This window comes from Chelonia mydas, chromosome 20 (assembly GCF_015237465.2).
Source record: "Chelonia mydas isolate rCheMyd1 chromosome 20, rCheMyd1.pri.v2, whole genome shotgun sequence".
NCBI classification, from domain to species: domain Eukaryota; kingdom Metazoa; phylum Chordata; order Testudines; family Cheloniidae; genus Chelonia; species Chelonia mydas.
In genome coordinates, this window is record NC_051260.2 from 18174791 (window position 1) to 18196908 (window position 22118).

General features: G+C 56.4%; 1 protein-coding gene across 4 annotated transcripts in view; it reads left to right on the forward strand.

Moving 5' to 3' along the window:
- COL5A3 (collagen type V alpha 3 chain) overlaps positions 1-22118 on the forward strand; it is a 50011-nt gene that overhangs the window by 22100 nt on the left and 5793 nt on the right. For all 4 annotated transcript variants that reach the window (XM_037887702.2, XM_037887704.2, XM_037887705.2 and 1 more), the window contains 17 exons: positions 150-257; positions 874-927; positions 1450-1503; positions 2745-2798; positions 3311-3364; positions 3658-3765; positions 4109-4162; positions 4649-4702; positions 16095-16148; positions 16568-16621; positions 16886-16993; positions 17291-17344; positions 17584-17637; positions 20767-20874; positions 21188-21241; positions 21522-21557; positions 21960-22013. In XM_037887702.2, coding sequence (XP_037743630.1) covers positions 150-257; positions 874-927; positions 1450-1503; positions 2745-2798; positions 3311-3364; positions 3658-3765; positions 4109-4162; positions 4649-4702; positions 16095-16148; positions 16568-16621; positions 16886-16993; positions 17291-17344; positions 17584-17637; positions 20767-20874; positions 21188-21241; positions 21522-21557; positions 21960-22013 — 1116 coding nt within the window. The remainder of the gene's footprint in view (positions 1-149; positions 258-873; positions 928-1449; positions 1504-2744; positions 2799-3310; positions 3365-3657; positions 3766-4108; positions 4163-4648; positions 4703-16094; positions 16149-16567; positions 16622-16885; positions 16994-17290; positions 17345-17583; positions 17638-20766; positions 20875-21187; positions 21242-21521; positions 21558-21959; positions 22014-22118) is intronic.

A 22118-nucleotide genomic window follows, 5' to 3' on the forward strand; every position in this document is an offset into this window, starting at 1 on the left:
GGAGCTGTGCGACCCCCACCCCGAACTGCGAGACCTCCCCGAGCTGCACAACCCCCAGCTCTGCCTCCGAGGAGGGGCACTGCACGGGGGGGGCACCGGCGGGTCTCTGCACCGCGGGGGCACTGACCCCGACCCCTCTGGCCCTGCAGGGAGTGGACGGGGAGCCCGGCCGCCGTGGGCAGCAGGGGATGTTTGGCCAGAAGGGAGATGAGGGGGCTCGGGGATTCCCTGGCTTGAGTGGCCCTGTCGGATTGCAGGTAGGGACGGGCGCCGGTGGGAGCTGGGCCGGGCTGGCTGGGACTGCGGGTCAGGAGTGAGGGGCACTGGCAGCTCTGGGGGGAGGGAGCCCAGGGCTGGGCTATTGGGGGCTGCGGGTCGGGAGTGAGGGGCACCGGCAGAGCTGCGGGGGGACCCAGGGCTGGGCTGGCCGGGGCTGCAGGTCGGGAGTGAGGGGCACCGGCAGAGCTGCGGGGGGGCCCAGGGCTGGGCTATTGGGGGCTGCGGGTCGGGAGTGAGGGGCACCGGCAGAGCTGCGGGGGGGCTCAGGGCTGGGATGGGATAGCAGGGGCTGCGGGTCGGGAGTGAGGGGCACCAGCAGAGCTGCGGGGGGGCCCAGGGCCGGGCTGGCCGGGGCTGCGGGTCGGGAGTGAGGGGCACTGGCAGCTCTGGGGGGAGGGAGCCCAGGGCTGGGCTATTGGGGGCTGCGGGTCGGGAGTGAGGGGCACCGACAGCGCTGTGGGGGGAGCCCAGGGCTGGGCTAGCAGGGGCTGCGGGTTGGCGCTGGCAGAGCCGTTTGGGGGCAGGCCTACATGCTCCAGGAGGGGTTGGGCAGCCCCTGTGCCCCCGGTTAACCCCCTATGTGGTTCTCCGCAGGGCATGCCGGGCCCGCAGGGCGAGAAGGGTGAGAGCGGAGATGTCGGCCCCATGGTATGAGCTCCACGGAGATCCCCCCCGCCCCTCAGCTGCCCCCGCCCCTCCCCTCTTGCCCCCCTCCTCCTCTCACCTCCAATAAGAACATACGAATGGCCAGACTGGGTCAGACCCAAGGTCCCTCCAGCCCAGTGTCCTGTCTCTGACGGTGGCCGACGCCAGGTGCCCCAGAGGCAGAGAACAGAACAGGGAATCATCCAGTGATCCCTCCCCTGCCACTCGTTCCCGGCTTCTGGCAAACAGAGGCTGGGGACACCGTCCCTGCCCATCCTGGCTAATAGCCATTCATGGACCTGTCCTCCATGAACTTATCTAGTTCTTTTTTGAACCCCGTTATAGTCTTGGCCTTCACAACATCCTCTGGCAAGGAGTTCCACAGGTTGACTATGCGTTGTGTGAAGAAATCCCCCTGCCCCCCTGCCTCCCCTTAGCTCCCCCACTGCCCCTCCCCGAGTGACTGTGCCCTTCGGTGCCCCGTACCCCCTGGCTTGAGCTGCCTGTCCTATCCCTTCTCTGCAGGGCCTCCCCGGCGCTGTGGGGCCACGTGGGGCGCAGGGACCTGCCGGCGGCGATGTGAGTTCCCCGTCCTTTCCGGGGCGGGAGTGGAGGCTGCCATGGGGCGGCGGGGGGGAATTCCAGGGGCAGGGGGTGCCTGGGGGGGTAGAGGCTGCTGTGGGGCGGGCACTGTGAGCCTCACTGCCTGGCAGGGCACAGCCCCAGTGGCAGGAAGGAGTGGGACAGGGCTCCCAGGGGGCTGAGCAGCGAGTCTCCCCCCCGACCCCCGTAATGATGCTGCCTTTGGTGGGATACAACTGAGAGTATCAATTCAGGACCAATTGCTTAGAGCAGGGCAGTCACAGCCCCAGGCTGGGGTTTCTCCCCCTCTCAGGCGTCAAACCAGCCAGGCAGAGAGGACTTCGGTCTCACCCCACTGGCTAACCGCAAGTCACACAAGCAATTCCCTTCGACTCTCCAGTTTCCCAGTATCCCCACCAGTGCCCCTCGTTGTGGGGACGAATGGTTATGAAAACCAGTACCCCAGTGAAAGAAAAAGGGTTCTCCCGACCCCAAAGGACCAAGCCCCAGACCCAGGTCAAATGATAACTTAGATCTTACCCACAATGCATGCTTCTAGCCAATTCTTATTAACTAAACTAAAATTTATTAAAAAATAAAAGAGAGAGTTGGTTGAAAGATCAATGTACAGACAGACCTGAGTTCAATTCTTGAGGTCCAGATACAGAGCAGAGATGGTGAGTTTGCAGTTGCCAAAAAGTCCAGAGGTCATAGTCCAGCGTCCATGTTCAGGGTGACTCCAGTCAGTGACTGGGATCTCAGTCCTAGTGGCTCAGGGTTTCCCCTTCTTGAAACCCAAAGCAGATCTGCGATGAAGAAGGATCGGGTCCCAGGGTCTTTATACATTTCCAGCAGCCTCTTGGCCTGAGAAAACAACAGGCTTGACTTTCTGTCTCCCAAACATCCTGCAATTAGCCCAGGGTCATTTATCCATTAAATAAATGCAGGTTACCACCACCGTCCAAGAGACCGAGAGGATCGTACTCTTTCACTCAAAGCCATAGCAACAGACAAGACTCGTTTGCTGACCACCCCGGCCCTGTGCACACAGACCCCTTCTCTCCCTCCAACGCCCATTTCACAGCTCTCTGCGTTGCCAGCTCTTCCTCACCCCCCTCAAAGTGCGGCCCCGGGTCCGGTCAGTCTGGGAGTTCGTTAACTCGCGCTGGGCCGGTCCCCTTTCCATGAGAAATTATCCTACCCTCCTCACGTCACCCCCGCGTCCTCCCTGTCCCTAGGGCCCCCAGGGGATGCCAGGTGGAACGGGTCAGCCGGGCGCCGTCGGGGACAAGGTGAGTGTGGGGAAGGGGCACTGGAGCTGATGCTGTGTCCTGCCCCCCTGCCCCCGGCCAGGGCACTGGGGACCCCAGCTGGGAAGGGTGTATGGGAACCTTCTGCCCCCCAGAGCCAGCTACATGCCCCCCTCCCAGCAATGTCCCCGCACACCTGCCCCTCCCCTATCCCAGCCCCCTTCCTGGGGCAGAGCCTCCACCTCTGTCCCCATGCCCCTCCCTGGGGCCCCATCCCAGCCCCCTCCTTGGGACAGGGCCCCCTCCCCTGTCCAGCTCTGGTCTCTCCAGGGCAGTTCTGCAGAGTGCACCCTGCCAGCCCACACAGCCCCCCTTCCCTCTCCCCCGCCCCAGAAGGAGAATGAACACTCAGGGGGAGAGCAGTACAGTGCGAGTGGGGAAACTGAGTCACTCATAGTTGCCATATAAATATTACAGAAATCCTCCCCTTCTCCATCCTGCCTCCATCAGCTGGGCTAGCGCGGGGCTCACTCTGCTCTTCTCTCCTTGCGCAGGGGGAGCCGGGTGAGGCGGGAGACCCCGGGGCCCCAGGGGAGCCAGGCCGGCCGGTAAGTTCTGGGGCACAGTGGGACAGGGGGTCTCTGTCTATGCCCAGGACACGCAGCGGGGACCGGGGGCACCCCGGCAGTGTGCTGAGAAGTCTCGGGCCTGGAAGCGAATTGAGAGTGCCTGGCCCAGCGCCTTCCTGCAGCAGCTAGTCTCACAGGTTAACGCCTCGCTGTCCTGTGTCCACCAGCCCCATGCTGGGGCCACCATGGAGTGGGGGAAGCAGTGCCGGGGGGCAAGCTCCATGGGATGCTGCCCTCCCAGTGCCAGCCCTGACGCCCGTGTCTCCCTGCAGGGCATCAATGGGGAACTGGGGGAGAAGGGAGATTCCGGTCCGTCGGGCGCCGCTGGGGCCCCGGGCAAGAGGGGGCCCCCAGGAGAGGATGGAGCCAAAGGCAACCTGGTGAGTGCAGCAGGGCTGGGGGGGGCACAGCAGGGGGGTACCACATGGGGCTGGGGGGCACCGCATGGGGCCAGCGAGACACAGCAGGGGGGCACAGCATGGGGCTGGGGGGGGCTCCGGATGGGGAACAGGGGTCGTGACTTCATTGCTGGCACCTGCCCTCACCCTGCATCTCCCACCCAGTCCACATCCCAACACACCCACCCCCCTCGTGACACACCCAGCTCCCCCCAAACACCCAGCACCCAACCCTCTCACACCCGCCCAGCCCCCAGTTGCTCCCAATGCCCCGGTGTCCAGGCCTTGGGGGGGTCTTGGGCTCACGGACCGTTTCTCCCTGCAGGGCCCCATCGGCTTCCCTGGCGACCCAGGCCCCGCTGGAGACCCCGGGGTGCCGGTGAGTACCCCTGCTTGCCCCACGTGGCTCCAGCCCATCCTGACAGGCCCTGGGGGGAAGGATCTGTCCAGGACTCCTGGGTTCTCTCCCCAGCTCTGGGAGGGGAGGGGAGTCTAATGGTTAGAGCAGAGGGGGCTGGGAGCCAGGACTCCTGGGTTCTATCCACGGCTCTGGGAGGGGAGGGGAGTCTAGTGGTTAGTGGGGGGAGCTGGGAGCCAGGACTCCTGGCTTCTATCCACGGCTCTGGGAGGGGAGTGGAGTCTAGTGGTTAGTGGGGGGAGCTGGGAGCCAGGACTCCTGGCTTCTATCCACGGCTCTGGGAGGGGAGTGGAGTCTAGTGGTTAGTGGGGGGAGCTGGGAGCCAGGACTCCTGGGTTCTATCCATGGCTCTGTTCCCAGGACGGGGGCAGTGCTGAGCTTGCCAGGAAGTGGAAGTGGGGGGGGGTGCTGGCTGGGGCAGGGCACTAACCCGTCCCCTGTGCGCAGGGCCTGGACGGCGCCCCCGGGGAGAAGGGTGACGGCGGGGACCCCGGCATGCCGGTGAGTGGTGGGAGCACTATGGGGTGGGGGGCTGTTAGCCGATGGCCAGGGATGTTTGGTGAGGTGCCAGCTATGCCCGTTTATACCATCCGTGACTTTAACCGCTAGGACGCACTGTCCCTTCGCGGCGGGCAGCCCGGGCTAGGCTGACGGATGCCCCAAGGTCCTAACCACCCGTGACTTTAACTGCTAGAGCTCAGAGCTCCTTCGCAGCGGGCAGTCAACACTGACTGACAGGTGCCCCAATGGCAGCACTAAGAGCCTCTCCACACCCGTGACTTTAACTGCTAGAGCTCAGAGCTCCTTCGCAGCGGGCAGCCAGGATTGACTGACAGGTGCCCCAAGAGTTTGCCCCGTGGAGGCGGCACAACTCAACGCTAGGCTCTTAGTACTCTCACCTCATGGCCAGGCTTTATAGCCAAAACGGCTGAGGTTCTTTAATTGTGTTGGCTGCTTTACAGTAAACCAGAGAAAACAAGTCAGGCTTATGCACAATGGTTACCAAAATTTATTAAACTAGATTCTAATCATGTGGTTACAAAATTGCTAGTGCCTACTTATTTAAATGTAGAGATGTTACACACACACAAACAAGTTACAAAACTGAAGCCACAATCCCAAGGAAAGAAAACAAAGTATAGAGCTCTATTTCAAAATATGTGTACACTAAAGATAGGAGATCAGGTGTGGGTGCTTCTTACCCTCCTTGCATCTCTCGATTCCAGCGGTGCCAAGCCAGGATCGGTCACTCAATTCCGCGGAAAGACGAATAAGGGACAAGGCTTAGGGACCCTCTTAGCTGCAGAAGCCTTGGGAGGCTGTCACTTATCTGACCAGCAGATAGATAGTGAAAAGCACTCAAAAATCATGGTGCTGTAGGTCCCCTACTTATACCTCTGTACTCCTTTATTCTCTTTCTCCTTTCTATGCCAAATTGGGGCTGGTCTGTCTGGGCGACGCCAGCTCTCGCAAGAGTGGTTCGCACTTGCAAGGGAGAGAAACAATAAGTTTCGACTACCGGACATTCCTTTTATTAGGGTAAATATTTTCCCACCTAGGATGTTGGTGTGTGTGTGCATCATGCTATTTAGTAGGGGCTAAGAGCCATGTCTGTCACAGCGCCTCTGCCTGCTGTGAGCCTAATCGTTGTATATGTTCCCAGAGGCACATTGTAGCAGCACACCTGTGCTTCTCACAGCTTCAGAGGCTGTGCTGGAATTTATGCTGAGTGCCCTGTTCCGTGTGTTTCCAGCAATGCTGGTCTGAGGGGGGGGGCTGGCTGTCTGGTTACATTCCACCCCCTGATGCACCACACTACATCCCAGATTGCAAGGTGGCGGTGATGCCAGCACCTCTTGCCCTCCTTGGGGAAATCTAGAAATACCCAACAAACAAATTAGAGGATGAGGGTTTGCGGAATTGGTTAGGATCCCTTTTTAGCTCTAGGTATCTGATTTGTGTGGAGGAAAGAGCAGTTTGAATCAAACGCTTCATAATACATAAAGTTACACAAAAAACAATTACAATAATTAAAATGGTTAAAACAGTATTTACAACCGAATGTAAAAACGGGGAGAGGGAAAATCCCAAGTGTTGAGCTAACCATTGCATCCATGAGGTTTGTCCATTCTCAGCCACTGCATGTAAAATTTTAACTGCACCTTTAATAGCAACCACATCTTGCTCTATTTGCCCTGAATGATTTACATAAAAACAACAAGATTGGTTGATGACAGCACACACTCCTCCTTGCTGGGCTAGGGTAGCGTCTAGTGCTACTCTGTTCTGCAGAGCATATCGGGCCACAGACTGAAGTTGTTCATTTAAAAGCCCTAATGCATCAGCAGTATGATTAAGAGCAATTTCCAATTGTCCAGAAACGTTTGCTATTGCCATCTCGAGCTCAGTTATACCTAACCAAGGTATAAGTGCACGTGTAAATCGGTGAAAACCAGAGGGCCGTTCAATCAGGGGGTTGTAGGTGAACTTTCGTTTGGATCGGTGTATAAAACTTCCCAGATTTGTTATTCTGGGGGCATCAACATGAGGGTGTACTGTTAGTGCCTCGGGTACGGCATGTCCCAGTGAACACCTTCCAGTCCAACCTCCAGGCAGATATTTATATGCCTTGTCCCCACAAATAAAGAACAAGCCAGGTTCTTTACTAAGAATAGGTGAATAAGGTCCTCTGTGCCACCTGCCCGCCTCAGGTTTAGGTATGGGTTGGTGATATGGAACACAATATCCCATCTTAATGTTAGTACAGAGCAAAACCATTAACAAATCTTCTAAAATTTGATCTGAGCGAAAAAGTCTATTTTCATTACACTGATCTAATAAGGAGTTAATAGATTTGATTAGCAATGGGTTATAAATGTGTCCGGAACTGGGAATAAAGAACAGTGATTGGTCATACCAATCTCTGCTTTCAGGGTATCTACTCATATTCAGGGGAACAATTGTGGCATTATATATATTCTAAAAAGGGGTCTATGTTCAAGTGTGCCGTTGATGGGACCTTTGGTTGTTCATGGGTGGGTAGGTAGTCCAATCCCCACTTCTTTTATCAAATACAATTGTATGGGCACATTGCTGCTTATCTAGACTACCCATTTGTATGTCACCCTGCGTTTCAAAACAAATAGGATATACTTCTTTAGATGATCCCGTTACATATTCCACAGGCCGTCCCCAAACAGTGCGATGCCATTGCCCCACCTCCCCCGAGTCAATGCGAGGGTGGTTGGTGTACCATGCTGGTCCCCACCGAAAGATGTCGCTTTTGTTCCACCACTCATTTAGGCTGAGTGGTACAAATTCAATTCCCAGTCCATTGGTTGAATTTAGCAAGGTGCACATCCAGCAATTTGTAGCACCAGCAGCTGAGGCGATGGTTTGGATTGCTCCCCAAAGAGGATGTTCTGGTAGTGCCAAGGTGACTGGAGGCAACAGAAGGATCATGAGGGCTTGCAGGAACATATCTCTGGTGGGTCGTGTTCTAGCTAAAAAACTTATTTTAAAACCAAAAGCAAAAATTACACCTGCTATTATAAGTAATGGCAAATATATCAACAGTCCATAGTAGTCTCTAGTGATCAAACAGGTCTGCTGCATGGTCCATTTTGCTGACAGGTTAGCTGGCAGGTTGCTCGGAACCATGGGACCATTCCTGCAATAAATCACATGGTCAGCCGGTCTTGGATGCGATCCAAGCCTCTGTAATGGTTATTAGCCTTTTATCAGCATTTAAGGCACTCCATACACCTTTCTCTTTATAGGCATCAAAACGCAGGTAAAGGTTCCCAGGGCTGGGTGTTTAATCACAACAGTGTCTCCGGGAGCATACTTGGAACTGTGCAGTGGTGTTCTGGCAGGGGAGATAGCTCTCCCTGTAGGGAAGAATCCCCTGCTGATTGGACTTCCTGTAGGAGTCTGTCTGTTGTTGAATCTCTGCACCACTTCGTCCAGTCTGTCTCCCCATGTGCCATCAGTAGGCTTCAAGTGATTCTTTAGCAACCCATTCCAGCGCTCGACCATGCCATTAGATTGAGGTCGATATGGAAGGTGGAAGGTCCATTGGACTCCATGGTTAAGGGTCCATTCCCTTATAAGTTTATTCTTAAAATGTGAACCATTATCTGATTGGATTTCTTGAGGCATTGGGACAATTGCTGTTAAGCGGTTTAGTCCCATAATTGTGGACAACCCTGTTGCCAATCGGGTTGGATATGCAAAACCAATCCCTGAAACAATTTCTACCCCAGTCAAGATGTATTTCCACCTCTGCCTTGTAGTGGGCAGTGGTCCGACATAGTCGACCTGCCAGGTTGCCCATAGTGTTTTTCCATCTCTTAGCCTGGCAAACCTTTGTCCTTCTGCTATATGTTTTCTAGTCTCAGCACAAATAGCGCAGGCTTGCACCAGGTCTCTAGCCTGTCTGTGGGTGATAGGCCACCCCCTGATATGTGCTTGCCGCACTAACTCATCACTTCCTGTGTGTCCTAAATTATCATGTAACCATGAATATAAGCGTTCCCATTCTACTTGTGTGGTAAAGAGCTGGGCAGCTGCATCGGCTAAATTGTTTAATTGTGCAGCTGGGGTGTTATTCCTCTGATGAGCTGAGACATGTCCTATAGACAGGGGTTGTTGCAGGGCATGCTGATATAACCACTTCCAGTATTCCAGTCCCCATACTGGTTTACCTCCTATTTCCCAGTGGTTATTCTTCCAGTTAGTGATCCACTGAGTGGCACCTGCCCATACCGCATAGGAGTCCGTATATACTGCGGTGGCTCCTGCTTCACAGGCCAGTTTAATTGCAGCCAGTTCTGCAAGTTGTGCTGACCCACCAATGTCAGCAGTTAGGGGTGCTGCAGAGGTGTCTGCAGGCACTGCTGCAGCTTTTCCCTTCCATTTTCCTTTAACCAGCCTGGCACTGCCATCAGTGAACCATACTCCCTCAGGCTTAGAAGGATCAAATGGGGCAGCATCCTTAATGGGAGACTGCTGTGGAGGTAGGCGGTATTCATCAGGCATTCCTACTTTCCATAGGGATTCCTGAATCATAGTGGGGTTTTGTGCAGTGTCTGCACTACCTACCCTGTGGTGTATGTAAAGTGCCCATCTTTGGATAGTCATTTTTTGTGCTACACCAGGTGGTAACTCTTTCCCTTCCAATATAGGTTTAATGATTGGAAGAGGAGTGTGAATTGTGATGTCCTTATCCTGAGTTAATTCCTCAGTTTCTCTCAAGGCTGTGTAAGCTGCCAGAAGCACCTTCTCATAAGGCGTGTAGTTAGCCTGTGACCCTTGCCATGACTTGGAACCAAACTGAATTGGTCGTCTGGGAGCAGTGTCACTTTCTTGCCAGAGAGCATAAGACATTCCAGTGGCTCCCACAGTTAGGTACAAATGGAATGGGGCTTCAGGATGTCTGGGACCCAGAGCCTGATAGGTGTGTATCTCCCCTATCAGTTGCCTGAGGGCTTCCTCATGGGCAGGAGCCCATTCCCAGGCAGCACTTTTCTTTAACAAATTGTACAATGGTCTGGCTATAATGGCAAAGCCAGGTACATGTTTTCTCCAAAACCCCAGGGTTCCCAAAATCTGTCTCAACGGATCTTTACTTTCAGGGGAGGGTGCCTGATTTAGCTCTTGCAGGGTGTCATTAGGCACAGACCTCCTACCTCCCATCCATACAGTACCTAAGAATTTTATCTCTTGGGAGGGACCTTGGCATTTCTCAGCTGGTAACTCTAAATTAAGGGCTTCTAGTGCTCCTTCGATTTGATTCATAGCCTCCTGTACCTCTTCTGAGGTTTTCCCACCTATTAAGATGTCATCAATGTATTGCACAGTTTGTACATTGGGTGGCAGTATAAGGTCATCTAGGACCTTTGCCAGTGCCCCATGGCAAATAGTGGGTGAGTGTTTAAACCCTTGTGGCATTCGGGTAAAAGTGTATTGTACACCTCTCCAAGTAAAAGCAAATCTTTCCTGGTCAGCTGGCTGCAAAGGGACCATGAAGAACATGTCCTTTACATCTAATACTGCTAGCCAGGGTTTATCCCAGGTTTGTATGGTGTTTACAATGTCTGTTATGCTAGGGACTGCTGCAGTTAATGGTCCAGTGTTACTGTTTAGCTTCCTATAGTCTATAGTGAGTCTCCATTTGCCATTTGGTTTCTTGATGGGCCACACAGGAGAATTAAAGCGAGAGTGGGTACGAATTAAAATACCTCGCTGTTCCAAATCTTTGATCAGGTCAGTAACAGGGCTTATGGCCTCAGCTGGGACATTATACTGCTTTATGTTTGTTACTGTTGTGGGCGGGAGAGCAGGCGCGCTGCTAAGTAAGTTTACAGAATAGTGGGGAGGGCTTTCCTCTTCCAGGTGGGTGGCATGAGGAACAGAACTGACTCCAAAAGCCCATCTTTCCCCATTAATCCTTCCCTTCTGTCCTCTTAAAACGTCCATGCCCAGTATGTTGGCATTGCCCAAAATCACCTCATATTTTCGGGGCTGATGGTGGGGTTGCAATGGGATATCCAGTTTTATCTTAACTAATGGGTAAGTTATGGTACTGCCATTTACTCCTGTAACAAGTACCTGCTTTCGGCCAGGAGGTGGCGAGCCCTGAAAACTTTCTCGCTTAATCATGGACATTTGAGCCCCTGTGTCCGTTAGGAAAGGAATAATGTGTTTGTCATTTACAGTTACATGTATCAGGGGGTCTTTTGCTGCTGTTTTCTCCTCTTTGGATTTAAGCTGGTTTATTGGGAGAGGAGAGTGACCCCCGCAAGCTAGTTTCCCTGTTCTGGTAACTCTTGCAGTTGCTGCAGCAATGGAGTATACAGGGTGTCTGCCGTTGGGGAAGGAGGAGAGAGCTGCAGAGGTGCACCGGGAGTAGCATTAGTTGTCTCCCAGTCAGCTCTTTTAAAGGTGGTGAATAATTTTAGCCGCTCTGTGGGCAGTCCATTTATCACATCTCTGGGATAACCTAAAGCCAGACATTGTCTCCACAACTTGGCTCTAAGCTCCTTTTCCTCCTGGGTTGGCTCTCGCTTGTTTTTATGTCCTTTAGATGGTGCCCCCTTGTTTCCCTGAAGGGAACGCATCTTAGCTTTGCCTGTCAGTGCTCTGATGTCTCCGAATTCTCTAAAGTATGACACCAGAAGGTTTAGCAGTGCCCGAAAGGTACTGTTATGTGCTGCAGCTTCTGATCTAAGGGACAGTGCCACAGCCCTATGGTTACTCGGAGCTCCCTTAAGCAGGGGTCTGAGATCCTCTACCTTTACCTGACCCTCCCATGGACTTTCATAGGCTAACTCTTGAGGGTTTTGGCCAAGCATGCTAATGACAGCCACAGTTAATAGAGCTGCTTTTACCTCATCTATGTTGGTCCAGTGCATTACTGTGGGTTCATCTCGGTCTGCTGGGTAAATTCCTCTTGCCCATCGACAAGCCAGAGACCAAAGTGTTTTAGGGGTGTTCCCCTCTGAGTGTTCCAGGAATATTCCTGCACCTAAGTTAAGGCGCTCAGTTTCTTGGGCTGTCAGGCGTATATATCCACCCCCAGTGTCCCAGAGGCGGACCAGCCACTCTATTATACCTTCCTCAGGCTTTTTAGCAAAATCTCCCTGGATTGTTTTTAACTCCATGGGAGTATATTGGCGGGTGGTAATTTTGGTAGAGTGTGTTGGAGCTTTACTCCCTTTTCCTTTTTTACCTCCCTTCTTTGTTTTTGAAGAGGTGGATGGATCATTGTCATCCCTTTCTTCATCCAGCTCTGCCCCACTCAAATTTCCCTCATGTTCTTCTGATTTGTGATGTGTGATGGCTGGTCTTAATTTTTCAGAGGGACCTTCCTCCTCAGAGGAGGGGGACTCATCTGCTGAATCCCAAATGTCTCCATCCCATTCCTCAGGGTCTAGCCAGAGAGCAGTCTCAACCTTAGCCCGGTTGATTCTGCGTGTTTTAGTCTCCAGCTTTTCCCTTCGTTCTATCCCTTCTTTCTCAATAAAGGGAAGTAATCTTTTCTGAAGATGTTCCATATCCCTATTCAGTGTTCTTACTCTGGTATCTAAATTCTGGCATTCCTTGCGCAGTGTGTCCCTTTCCTGTTGTAGCCTATTAAATTCTATTGCCAGACTATGATAATCCTTACAGGCAGCTTGCCAAATGTTAGTAAGCAGCCATATACAAGCACCTTTTCCTTTCCCTTTCTTCACCTTGCAGGCAGTTCTCCAGTTACAGAAATGCTGCCAGATCTCTGCTGGTTTTCCCCAATATTTCTCCAGCAGTTCTTTGCTCCACAGAGGATTTCCCCATCCCTCTTGGGTCAAACTTTTCTCTAGCTCAGGGAATTCTGTGGTGTTTATCATGACTGGTTTCATTGTGTTACTGTAGTGCAGCCTATATCACAATCCTGTTCGTGACGCCAAATCTGTTAGCCGATGGCCAGGGATGTTTGGTGAGGTGCCAGCTATGCCCGTTTATACCATCCGTGACTTTAACCGCTAGGACGCACTGTCCCTTCGCGGCGGGCAGCCCGGGCTAGGCTGACGGATGCCCCAAGGTCCTAACCACCCGTGACTTTAACTGCTAGAGCTCAGAGCTCCTTCGCAGCGGGCAGTCAACACTGACTGACAGGTGCCCCAATGGCAGCACTAAGAGCCTCTCCACACCCGTGACTTTAACTGCTAGAGCTCAGAGCTCCTTCGCAGCGGGCAGCCAGGATTGACTGGCAGGTGCCCCAAGAGTTTGCCCCGTGGAGGCGGCACAACTCAACGCTAGGCTCTTAGTACTCTCACCTAATGGCCAGGCTTTATAGCCAAAACGGCTGAGGTTCTTTAATTGTGTTGGCTGCTTTACAGTAAACCAGAGAAACAAGTCAGGCTTATGCACAATGGTTACCAAAATTTATTAAACTAGATTCTAATCATGTGGTTACAAAATTGCTAGTGCCTACTTATTTAAATGTAGAGATGTTACACACACAAACAAGTTACAAAACTGAAGCCACAATCCCAAAGAAAGAAAACAAAGTATAGAGCTCTATTTCAAAATATGTGTACACTAAAGATAGGAGATCAGGTGTGGGTGCTTCTTACCCTCCTTGCATCTCTCGATTCCAGCGGTGCCAAGCCAGGATCGGTCACTCAATTCCGCGGAAAGACGAATAAGGGACAAGACTTAGGGACTCTCTTAGCTGCAGAAGCCTTGGGAGGCTGTCACTTATCTGACCAGCAGATAGATAGTGAAAAGCACTCAAAAATCATGGTGCTGTAGGTCCCCTACTTATACCTCTGTACTCCTTTATTCTCTTTCTCCTTTCTATGCCAAATTGGGGCTGGTCTGTCTGGGCGACGCCAGCTCTCGCAAGAGTAGTTTACACTTGCAAGGGAGAGAAACAATAAGTTTCGACTACTGGACATTCCTTTTATTAGGGTAAATATTTTCCCACCTAGGATGTTGGTGTGTGTGCATCACACTATTTAGTAGGGGCTAAGAGCCATGTCTGTCACAGCGCCTCTGCCTGCTGTGAGCCTAATCGTTGTATATGTTCCCAGAGGCACATTGTAGCAGCACACCTGTGCTTTTCACAGCTTCAAAGGCTGTGCTGGAATTTATGTTAAGTGCCCTGTTGTTTTGGCTCCCTTATGTTCCCAGCAATGCTGGTCTGAGGGGAGGGGGAGGGGGGGGGCGCTGGCTGTCTGGCTACAGGGGCATGCCGCACGGACATCCATGGGCTGGAAGCAGCACCCAGAGCCCCTGAGGGAGAGGCCCCGGGCCCCCTAACAGAGGGGCCAACAAGTGATGTGTGGGGATGGTGTCACAGATCTGCGCTGAGCCCCGGCTTTCCAGCCGTCCCAGGCAGGAGCCCCTCGGCGTGCCAGAGCCCCCAGGGGACCCGCTCTTCCTGCAGGCCTGGCCATGCGGCCCCCCGGCCTCCGAGGCTGAGCCTCTGGGCCCCAGCCCTCCTGCTGCCCGCCGTGAGCTCTGCCCGGCGGGTCCGGCTGAGCCAGACGCCTGGGCACAGACCTGGCCCCTCTGCTGGGACCAGCGCGGCTCAGCCAGGACTGGCAGCGATCCCCGGCCGTGGCCCCCAAGCAGCGACAGGCTCGTTAGCCCCCGGCCCGGGAAGGCCCCAGGTTGGTGCAGAGCAGCGAAGGCTCCGACATGGGCCATGCGGCCGAGCCAGGTGTCACGGACTCCCAGGCTCCGAACGGCCCCGGGAGGAACCCCCCTCAGTGCCCCTGCGAGGGTGGCTCTCTCTCTCACTGGGGCCAGGGCCTCCGGCCCCGCAGCCTCTTTCTTCTGTCCTTTGGCCCCCCCACTGGCCAGAACCAGCGGGCTCCCGAGCTGGGGGGGCCTCCCAGTCACCAGTCGCTGGGTCCCCAATCTCCAGGCCAGTGTCCGTCCTGGGTCCCGGCTGCTAGGCGAGGTCACACCTGGTCCCCTGCAGCAACGAACTCCCCCCCCCCACCCCTCCTCACACACGCAGTGTACAGGGAAACTGAGGCATGCAGAGTGTTCATGCAACCATAAAGAAAATTGCTCACTTCATCACACCAGGGCTCTGCCCAGCTGAGCTGCTGTGGAGCCCATCTGGGCTGGATCTCTGGCTCTTTGTCAGTCCGGGGTGAGAGCTGCCAGGCCGTCCCAAAAGCCAGCTCTGGAGCGCACAGCGAGGGCGCAGCCCGCGGGCTTGTCTTGGAGGGACGCGCACAGGCTGGCTGCTGGGGCGGAGAGCAGAGAAGATGCAACACGTGTACGTTTGGGACATGAACTGCATCGAGCATCTCAGCCGCTCTAAGCTGCGTGCGAGGCCGGACCTTGTGCTGTTCGCAAGGCCAGGGCGGAGAGCAGGGAAAGGAAATACAAACCCAGCCACTCACCCAGCCTGCAGGGACAAACCAGGGCAGGGGAGGCTGGGTGAGTGTGGCCAGCTGGAGGCTGAAGGTTGGGTGTCTTCTGAACCCTGGTATTCAGCCCGCTTCACCATGTCCTGTCTGGGTCCCTGCTCCAGCCGGCCTGAAGGAAACAAACCAGTCACCTGCCCACGGTCCCTCAGCCCCCACACCCCCCGTTGGCTGAGCCGTGGGCCCACCACACCTTGGAGTTTCTTTGTATTCAGGGTGAATGTCAGCTACCCCTAGGGCGAGATCCGGGCGCCATGGTGGAGAGTTCTCTGAAAACCATGCAGTGTGCCGCATCGGGCTCAGAAACTAACCGGATGTTGGGAGCCATTAAAAAAGGGAGAGATAATAAGACAGAAAATATCCTATTGCCCTGGGATGCCCACGCCTTGAGTGCTGCGGGCAGATCTGGTCGCCCCGGTGTGGATGAGGAGGGCTTAAAATGACTGGCACTGTTCAGCGTGGCAAAGAGGCGGCTACGGGAGGATACAACTGAGGTCTATAAAACCACGACTGGTGTGGAGAAAGTGAATCAGGAAGTGTTATTTACCCCTTCTCAACACAAGAACTAGGGGTCACCCAGTGAAGTTAATAGGCAGCAGGTTAACACACACAAAAGGAAGTATTTATTCACACAACGCAGTCAACCTTTGGAACTCCTTGCCAGAGGATGTTGTGAAGGCCAAGACAGAGTTCAAAAAAGAACTAGAAAAGTTCCTGGAGGATAGGTCCATCAATGGCTATTAGCCAGGCTGGGCAGGGATGCTGTTTCTAGCCTCTGTTTGCGAGAAGCGGGGAATGGACGACGGGATGGATCACTCGATAATTGCCCTGTTCTGTTCATTCCCTCTGGGGCCCCTGGCACTGGCCACTGTCAGAGACAGGACACTGGGCTGGAGGGACCTTTGCTCTGACCCGGGCTGGCCGCTCCCATTTTCTTAACCCCTGACCGTGCGGTTTGTGTGCAGGGCCCAGCGGGCGCTTCTGGGGAACCAGGTCCTCCCGGTGCCCCAGGGAAGAGGGTGAGTAGGGGCTGCCAGTGGGGTCGGGGATCTGGGGAGAGGGGCCCAGTGGGGTCACGGAGGAGAGGATTGGGGGAGGAGCCCAGTGGGGTCAGGATCTGGGGAGAGGGGCCCAATGGGGTCAGGGATGGGGGGATTGGAGGACAGGCTAATGGGGTCAGGATCTGGGGGGAGAGGCCCAGTGGGGTCAGGGGTGGGGGGATTGGGGGACAGGCTAATGGGGTCAGGATCTGGGGGAAGGGGCCCAATGGGGTCAGGGATGGGGGGATTGGGGGACAGGCTAATGGGGTCAGGATCTGGGGGAAGGGGCCCATTGGGGTCAGGGAGGGGAGATGGGGGGCTCACTCCTCCCCAAGGCCCCATGGGGTTTGGGGCTGCCTGAGGGGTCCGGGTGACTCACTCGCCCTGTCTCTGTGCAGGGTGCAGTGGGGCCAGCCGGGCGTGAGGGTCGGCCGGGCGAGAAGGGCGCCAAGGTAAGGGGACCCCCCCAGCCCCCCCAGTGCTTCTGGTGCCTCGTCGCGGGTGCTGCCAGATCCTGCTCCCCCACCCCAGGGCAGCCCCCGACTGTGCTGAGCTGGCAGCCAGGGTCTGGGGGGCGGGGGGTGCGCTCGGGACACCTGCCCCTGGGCTGGGCTGAGACCCACCCAACTCTATTCACCCCCCTGCCCGGGAGCCGGTGAGACGGGGATCCCTGCCTGGTGCCCGGGCTCTGACGTGACATTTCTCCCCCTGCCCAGGGCGAGCCTGGCACCGAGGGGCCTCCCGGGAAGATGGGCCCCGTGGGGGTGCAGGGACCCCCTGGCCGGCCTGGCTCCGAAGGTCTGCGTGGGATCCCCGGTCCAGCTGTGAGTGCCAGCTGGGGGTGGGGCACAGTGCAGGTGGGGGTGGGGTGGGCGAGGGGGGCAGCTGGGCAGGGGGTGGGGGCTGGCTGGGCGGGCGGGGGTGAGCAGAGGGGGCAGAGCAGGAGGGCTGGATGAGAGAATTGGGGGGCTCTTGGTTTGTGGGGTGACCCCGTCTGACTCTGGCGATGCCTGGAGCTGGCAGGGGGTCAGGGACTTGCCCTGTGGCTGGGGGGCCTCGGTCTGGGGGAGCCATGTCTCCCCCCCACATTGTACTCTCATAACTCTGTGTTTCCTCCCCAGGGGGAGCAGGGCCTGCTGGGGGCCCCGGGGCAGGCAGGGCCACCAGGCCCCATGGTGAGTGAGCTCCAGGGGCAGGGCTGGGGGGCTGGGGGAGGGCTGGAGGGCTGGGGACAGGGGGGCAGGGCTGGGCTGCTGGGGCTGGGGGGACTGGGGGGCAGGGCTGGGTGGCTGGGGACAGGAAGGCAGGGCTGGGGGGCAGGGCTGGGCGGCTGGGGACAGGAGGGCAGGGCTGGGGGGGAGGGCTGGGGGGCAGGGCTGGGGCACTGAGGGTAATGGCCTCTCATCTCTCACAGGGCCCCACAGGGTTGCCCGGCCTCAAGGGAGACCCCGGCTACAAGGGTGACAAGGTGAGTGGGGCCCCAACGGGGGGCCTCCCCCCCACCCTGCTCAGCCATCTCCCCTCCCCCTCCCTTTGCTGTCCTGGCATCACCGCTCCCCCCAGTCCGCTGCAGGCCCAGGAATTGCACCCCCCACTCAGAGCCCTCCCCCCCCCCCCCGGCTCCTGGGATCTGCCCCAGTTGTGAGCTTCCCCCCCCCTCCCCCCCATGGGCCCATGCTGGGGCCACTGCTGCCAGCCCCACAGCTGCCCTGTGCCAGGCCCCATCACAGCCAGAGCTGCCCTTGCTGCGGGGTGTCCCGGGGTCCCCGGGCGATGCTCTGGAACTGCTCCCCAGGAAGCCAGCCAGGACTCTGGGGAAGTCTCCTCTCGGGGAGCAGCCTGTCTGCAGGACACACAGCTCACCCGGCCTCCCCCTTCCTGGCTCTGACCTCGGAGCCTTCAGCCTCCTCTGCCCCTCCCTGCGCTTCCCACAGCCAGTCCGCTCAGGCGGGGTCCTGGGGGGGCCAGAGGGTCCTGCCCCCCAACTCCGCAGTCAGACGTGACTCTCAGCCAGCCAGTGAAACAGAGGTTTATTAGACGACAGGGACATGGTCTAACACAGAGCTTGTAGGTGCAGAGAACAGGACCCCTCAGCTGGGTCCATTTTGGGGGGCAGTGAGCCAGACAACCCCGTCTGCCCTTCACTCCATGTCCCAGCCAGCCCCAAACTGAAACTCCCTCCAGCCCCCAGCCCCCTCTGGGCTTTGTCCCTTTCCCCGGCCAGGAGGTCACCGGATTCCTTTGTTCTCCAACCCTTCAGCTCTCACCTGGCAGGGGGGAAGGGCCCAGGCCATCAGTGGCCAGGAGACAGGGTGTCGGCCATTTATGTTCACTGGCCCTTTGCTCTGCAACAATTACACCCCCTGCCTTACCCCACCACCTAGAGACTTAAGAACTGCCTAGGGGAAACTGAGGCACCCCTACAGTATTCAGAGGAAACATGAAGAACAGTCACACTTCGTCACAGGGGGCCTTAACCCAGCGTCCAGCCCTGGGCGGCTGTGGGGTGGGGGACGGGAGCTGCCAGCGTCCTGGGGGAGGGGTGGTATAGCTGGGGCCAGACTCCTGGGTTCTTGTCGCACATGGTGGGGGGTGTCCAGCTGGGGTCCTTCATTTGTTTTAATGTGTTTCCCATGCATCAGGGGGTTGCTAGGTTACAGTCTGCGCCCCAGTGCCTGTGCCGAGGGAACTTACACCTGCCCTCTGGGGGTCTCTGCAGGGTCACACACCCGTCGCCCCCCAGCAATACATGGGGAAACCGAGGCACACACAGTGTTCAGAGAACATCAAGAACATTCCCACTTTGGCTCCACATGTTCACACCACGGGTGTACTTAACGGTCTGCCCCGGATCTTTTCGGGGGAGTAAGTTAAAGTGCCACATTTATTGGTCACACACGAATCAAGCAACGCGGTACCATACGCACATGATGGACATTACGCTCCTGCGCTCACACGCGCACCCCCTCTTGCTGTGGTTACCAACTGGCTGCTCCCGTAACTGCCCTGGCCAGGTGAGTTAGATGGGGGAGGGGTGGAGCCGGGCTTCTGCCGATCCGGATCAATGCCCCATGTTGACAAGACGAGAACCAGGGCCCTCTGCAAGACACCTCGCATGTATAGCAGCTTCCCTCTCATGCAAATCTGGACCAGATTCAAAATCTGTATCTGTGTCCGTGGGCCCTTTGGGCTGCTCCTTCTGGGTGTTGTCCCAGTGCTGTTCACAGAGGGTGTTTTCAAAAGAAGGCGCTGGCTTCCAACCCCCAAGGCCATCAGGACGTCTGGTCGTCTTCAAACAGAACAGGAGACTTGTGGCACCTTAGAGACTAACCCATTTATTAGAGCAGAAGCTTTCGGGGGCTCCAGCTCACTGCGGCTGCATAGAATGGAACCTAGAGTAAGAAGACAGACATCTACATACAGAGAAGTTTAGAAGTTTCCATACAAACTGTGAGAGGCTAATTAGTTAAGATGAGCTATTATCAGCAGGAGAAAAAACCTTTTGTAGTGATAATCAAGATGGCCCATTTCCACAGTTGACAAGAAGGTGTGAGGAGGATACTGAACATGGGGAAATAGAGTCAATATGTGGAATGACCCGGCCACTCCCAGTCTCTCTTCAAACCCAAGTTCATGGGATCTAGTTTGCATATTCATTCAAGCTCAGCAGTTTCTTGTTGGAGTCTGTTTTTGAAGCTTTTCTGTTGCAAAATTGCCACCCTTAAATCTTCTACTGAGTGGCCAGAGAGGTTGAAGTATTCTCCTACCGGTTTTTGAATGTTCTGATTCCTGATGTCAGATTTGTGTCCATTTATTCTTTTGCGTAGAGACTGTCCGGTTTGGCCAATGTCCATGGCAGAGGGGCATTGCTGGCACAGGGCGGCATACCAGTGTGATATATGCCATGATACATGGGCCACCTTGATTATCACGACAAAAGGTTTTTTCTCCTGCTGATAATAGCTCATCTTAACTAATTAGCCCCTTACAGTTTGTATGGCAACTTCCCCCTTCTCTGTACGCAGATGTCTATCTTCTTACTCTAGGTTCCATTCTATGCAGCCCACGCAGTGAGCTGGAGCCCACGAAAGCTTCTGCTCTAATAAATCGGTTAGTCTCTAAGGTGCCACAAGTCTCCTGTTCTGTTTGCGGATACAGACTCACAGGGCTGCTCCTCTGAAACCTGATCTTCTTTAGGAGCCCACTTGACAAGTTTTATTGCTCTTGGGTCTGGCTTCCATCCCCTCTCCAACTGTTGCAGCTGTCCGGAGGCCCTTGCCTTCCAGGCCTTTACTCGTTCCCACCTCCTTCAGTCACAGGGCAATTGATGAAAAGGGGGAAGATCTTATTCTACTCCGAGCAAAAAGACATTTTTTTAACTTTATACCAAGGCTCAAGACAAAGTTTTCTACATAAGGATCTGGTACAAAGTTCTTTGAAAATAGAGGCATAATACAAAGTCATATGAAAGTTATTTGAAGATGCTTAATGCAGAGATTTATCTACACCACTACCCAGAGCGGGGTCCCACGGGACAGACCCCCCCCCAGCTCCATGGCACAGACACCCCCGCAGCTAAACCCTCTGCCCACCCCAGGGTCATGCAGGGCTCATCGGGCTCATCGGCCCCCCAGGGGAGATGGGGGAGAAGGGCGACCAGGGGCTGCCTGGCAACCAGGGGGCCCCAGGGCCCAAAGGAGACGCCGTGAGTATGTGGGGCTGCATGGGGGTGGGGGTCTCAGGCACAATATGGGGGCTGCGTGAGGGGTGTGGGGGCTGCGTGTGGGGGAGAGGGTTCAGGCACGATGGGGGCTGCACGTGGCGGGGGGCTCAGGCAGGAAGGGGAGACTGTGTGTGGGGTGGGGGGTCAGGCAGGATGGGGAGGCTGCATGTGCCCCCCACATCTCCCGGCGCTGGGGAAACACGTCTGGGTCTGCACCGTCAGCAGTGGGGTCCCCCGTGGCCGTCGGTCAGCGTCTGGTCGGAGGGAGCAGAGCTGACATGTCCCTTCCCCGCAGGGCTTGGCTGGCCCCATTGGCCCCCCGGGCCCTCCTGGATCCCCTGGGCTCGTGGTGAGTATGACACAGCCGCTGGGCCCGCCCCCTCCATGCCCCAGGGACCCTCACCCGGCCCCTCTGCACGCCAGGCCTGGGCACACGTCCTGCTCTCACAGGGGCCCCCTGGTGCTGTACAGCCCGGTCTGTCCGTCTGTCTGTCCCAGGGATGGGGCGGGAGCTGGGCTGGAGACCCCCAGTGCCACCCAGAGACCCCTGGAGAATGGCCCCCACCCATGCCCTGGCTCCTGGACCCCCAGCACCTCCCCAACGCTCTCCCCTCCCATTCTCTCCACAGGGGCCGCTGGGTCAGAAGGGCTCCAAGGGGTCGCCGGTGAGTACCCAGGGCAGGGATTGGGGCTCCAGGAGGGGTGGGGAGCAAGGGGGGGGCAGCCCCCAGATCAGAGCCAGGAAAGGGTCCCAGGAAACCTGCATGGGAGGCAAGCCACCAGACCCCCGTCCCCACAGAGCCAGGGAGGGAACCCAGGAGTCCTGGCCCCTGACCCATGTGAGCTCTTCCACAGCCAGAGTCCGTTGGTCCCTGGGGGCTGCTGGTGCGAGCCTGTGGGGGAGGCTGTGGGGGAGGGGAGGAGGCTCCAGGGGGGCGATGGGGAGGCTGTGGGGGATGGGAGGGGGCTCCAGGGGGGTGATGGGGAGGCTGTGGGGGAAGGGAGGGGGCTGCAGGAGTTTCTGGCTGGGCGTCTCCATGCTCTGACCCTTTGCTCTTCCTCTGCAGGGAGCCCTGGGCCCCAGAGGAGACACAGGACCCCCTGGACCCCCAGGGCCACCGGTGAGTGCTGGGGGGCTGCAGGGGGGCCACTGGGGGCAGTGGGGGCTGGGGGCCAGCAGGGGGTGGAGGCCCCCGAGCCTGGGCACGGGGGTGGGTCAATGCCCC